The sequence below is a fragment of the Anarrhichthys ocellatus genome, unplaced genomic scaffold, assembly GCF_004355925.1.
Source record: "Anarrhichthys ocellatus isolate YVR2014 unplaced genomic scaffold, GSC_Weel_1.0 scaffold3, whole genome shotgun sequence".
Classification (NCBI taxonomy): domain Eukaryota; kingdom Metazoa; phylum Chordata; class Actinopteri; order Perciformes; family Anarhichadidae; genus Anarrhichthys; species Anarrhichthys ocellatus.
Window position 1 is genome coordinate 16446893 of NW_022280033.1, and position 4043 is coordinate 16450935.

At 42.1% G+C, this 4043-nt stretch overlaps 1 protein-coding gene across 1 annotated transcript in view; it reads left to right on the forward strand.

Moving 5' to 3' along the window:
* Positions 1 to 1737: 1737 nt before the first annotated feature.
* The window catches only part of pdlim1 (PDZ and LIM domain 1 (elfin)), a 6633-nt gene continuing 4327 nt past the window's right edge, over positions 1738 to 4043 (forward strand). Inside the window, exons 1-3 of the mRNA XM_031841461.1 lie at positions 1738 to 2020; positions 3202 to 3353; positions 3671 to 3755. Coding sequence (XP_031697321.1) covers positions 1928 to 2020; positions 3202 to 3353; positions 3671 to 3755 — 330 coding nt within the window. The 5' untranslated portion in view covers positions 1738 to 1927. The remainder of the gene's footprint in view (positions 2021 to 3201; positions 3354 to 3670; positions 3756 to 4043) is intronic.

The following is a 4043-nucleotide window of genomic DNA, read 5'->3' on the forward strand; positions in this document are numbered from 1 at the left end:
TGGTGTGTTACCTGTTTTGATTTCTGTCAAAATATCTGAATTAGTTTGACATATAAGCTCATTTGGCATATAAATGTTTACGGAGTAAAGTCAGCAGTATAAAGGTTTATGAGCTCAGAGCTACACAAAAGTGTTTAAAGGCTCATTCTCTGTGGCTGTGGAATCATGAGCGGATGCAAATTTATGTGAGCTACAGGAGCTGTTAATATCCGGGCTGCTGAACTGTGCAAATTATTATCTTTTTATTTGGTGTGGCACATAATTTAGGCTACACCTTGGATAATTATTGAGATTAATGAAACGAGTTTAAGTGTTAAAGAGGATACCTTAGTTTTACATAAATAGTTGTGTAAAATGCCATTGAGGTGGTGCTGTTGACAGATGTTTGTACAGCAGCAGATGTTTTTTTTGCACTTGACTTGATGTTAAACACTTTAAAGCCCTCACAGACTGCAGTGGCCTGGAGGCCTGCTGAGGATGCATGTAAAGGACGTGTTTCATTCGGTCAGTCTACAGAGCTTTTTTCTCTCCGCTTTCAGCAGAGATCCTCTGGCAGGAATTCAAGTTTTTGGGAGCGGCACATTCCACATCCTGGGATTTAGCTCTACCATAAATGGTAAGCTCGCATATAACACGGTGACGTACCGGCAGGCCGACATCCCTAAAACAAACACTGGGGCATCTGAGAGGAGCGGAACACGAAGAGGACTCACTCTGCTCTGCTTTTACAGTATTTTCATCGATGTTAAAGGTTCAGCTACCATAATTATTGTTTTTCAAATAGATTATTTAAATATTCACTACAATAATTATTTCTCACTGGGTTGGTCAGGATATACATGGATATGTTTAGTGAGTGACAGCTCACAATGGGTGAAGTGGAGGTCTCTCCTTCTGTTAGTTCTTCATCAGGACACAACAAACACAAAGTTGTGAGTTATTGTTTGAATGTGTGTGTGTGTGTGTGTGTGTGTGTGTGTGTGTGTGATGCATAGGGTTCATTCTCAGCTTAAAGGATAAGTCTGGTGTCATCTTTTATTTTTATTGTTGTCAGTAACTCCCATGAAGAGACAAAAACCAACGATGCATTATTGTCACTCACTTTGTGACTTCCCTCTCCGGTCTGTGGCACTCTAACTGAAGATGTTTCACGTTCAAGTTACTTTGAAGAACTTCTAACTGACTGAAAAAGTCTATATTGAATACTGATGTCTCTATATCACCTACATAAGTAATCAAGACTAGATCTGGCTTTGCTGCAAAGTTAAAGTTCCTTGCAGTAGCTTTAAATTGGGGCCCAAATGTAGCTGGGCACTGTAGTTTATAGCAACAGGAGTAGGCTATATCTCTACATTTATTGGGCTCTATTTTCAGATGCAGTCCTGCAAATTAATACACATTTATTGTACTGGTAACTATTTATAAAAAACAAAGAGTGGCCATGTTTATTGTATTGCAGGAACAGTGCAACTCATTTATGTGTTTTTAATAGGTTTTTTTTGGCACAGATGAATAAGCTTTATTGGGCGTTGGATACACATTAGTCTGTTCAATCAATTGTTGGTTTTGGACTTTTAATCAGAACTGTATATAAAAGTCTTGGTTCTGGTTGGGTCCTATTGTTAGTTGTTCTCTAGGTCAAAATCATCCCTGTTACCTTGGTCAGCTTCCCCGACACACATTACGGAGTGATACATTTTGTCAATATACGATCTTTGCGCTCTCATTTATCAACGAGGAAACTTCCAAATCTATTCGTCCAAGTGTAACCTGAGGGTCCACCCACTGCTCTGATGCTGCGGAGCCAGGCTCAAACTTCTAGCTTGCGATCTTTGCACATGTCACATGCAGTTGGAAGTGAGCTGGTGGTCTGAGACGGATCTTTAAACACGGTAGCAGACTCCCCCGAAAGACCAACAATACCACCATGCCTCTCCGGGTTGTAGTGCAGGGTCCTGGGCCCTGGGGCTTCAGGCTGGTCGGAGGAAAGGACTTCGAGCAGCCGCTGACTATTTCCCGGGTGAGTGTTCCTGTTAGCTGCTACATGGTCACATTCAGGGTAACCACACCTGGGCTGGTCCCGACGAGACGTTCCCCTCGCGCTGTTTCCTTCACTGAGAGCAGACAGTTAGTTCACGTTAGCTCGAGTTAACAAAAGGCTAACGTTACTTCTCAGACGGCTAAGTTAACTGATATCACTTTCATTTAACGTTAGCTAACTATTGTTACACTGTCGGTGTATTGTACTTTGAGCCACTGACAAGAATTGTCCAGTGTTTTTACACGTTAGCTGTGCACTTTTACACCGCTAACGTAACATTTCCCCATTTCAGTTCTTGTTATTTGAAAGCTCAACGTTTCGCTTTTTTTAGTGATGTTTTATGTTTTTTTTAACTGTATACTTAAGTTAAAGAAAACTAGTCAAAATATGCCAGCATTTAATAATTTCTGCAGACTTAATTATATACGTGGGTTGTCATATTTCATTTACTTTAGTCATAACTTCAAATTAAAAGCATTATATGGAGGACTTTTTTTTTTTTTTTTAATATTGAAATTCCCGAGTGTCCCTGAACCTCTAAACCCCCCCCCCCCCTTGGACTTCCTGGTAGCTCGTTCTGTTACTTTACTAACAGCGCGTGTGGCCTAACGTTACCGAAATGCAAAGCGTTACTCTGCATCCTACACGTTTCTCAGTGTGACATTAATGAATAAGAATATAACCCTCCATTGTGTACTCAGCCTGAGTGGCGGTTGCTGTTCCTGTTGTAAATATTGTTCCAGTGTGAGCTCCACTCCGCCCATGGAAAAGTGATTAGGAATGTTTGGACTGACTCTCTGCTTCATGCCCTTATCTTCGGTAGTGTGTCTGCCCTCCAGGCAGCTCTCGGCCTCACCCGTGTGTACTGTAAATAACTAACCGTGTTAAGGTCCTTGAAGGTAACAGTTAAACAATCCAGCTGTAGATCTGAGCTCTGGTTAGACTATAAGGTCGTATCTCACTGTAAACCAAACCTGTGTTCTCCACATAGTCACGATTCAAGTTATTTTATGCGTAAGTGCTGCTTTTAAAGAATCTTTACGGAAATAGATTTTTTTTAAATATAAAAAAGGTTGGGCTTTCCCTCTACAAGTGTCAAATACCTTCCAACCCAAGCTCATACAAAGTGTTTCTTATGAACTGTGTCCCCTGTGTTGCAGGTCACCCCCGCCAGTAAAGCCGCTCAGGCCAACTTGTGCATCGGAGACATGATCCTGGCCATCGACGGAGAAGCCACGGAGAACATGACTCACTTGGCGGCGCAGAACAAGATCAAGGGCTGCATAGAGGAGATGGTGCTCTCTGTAGACAGGTGGGATGTAGCGACATGTGCAGAGTCTGACGAACGCTGAGTAACGTGAGAGGGCTCGGCTGCAGTCCAGGTGTTTTTGGGAGTGACGTGGTGTTTATTCGTGACTTTTAATTAAAGGACAAGTCTTTCTGTTGTTGTACCGACATCTTTACTTTGTATGCGAAGCTGCGTTGTGTCATTATATTGTAACTTACTGGAGGTGGAGGATTTCTGGAGGATTTTCTATATATATTTTTTAAAGCCAATATGTGTGGTACTATTTTGTGATTTTTTTCAATAATAACACGAAGGCTTCTTGTCCGTCCTCTGTTCCGCAGGTCAGAATCTAAAATGTGGTCACCGCTTTCCTCCGAGGAAGGGAAGACGCATCCGTACAAGATGAATCTTGCATCGGAGCCAAAGGTGTGTGTGTGTGTGTGTGTCTGCTGTCTCAACACCACAGCGGGTTGAGCTTTTAAAATGACCCTTCCAAACTCTCTCATTCAGCTTGGAATGTGGAGTCCTCACAGGTAGTCTGGAAGCCTGCATGTTCCTCTCCCACCGCACCCACAAAGCCTTGTGGGTTGTTCTTTCTTTTTCTTTTTCTTTCTTTCTTTTTCTTTCTTTCTTTCTTTCTTTCTTTCTTTCTTTCTCTCTCTCTCTCTCTCTCTCTCTCTCTCTCTCTCTCTCTCTCTCTCTCTCTCTCTCTCA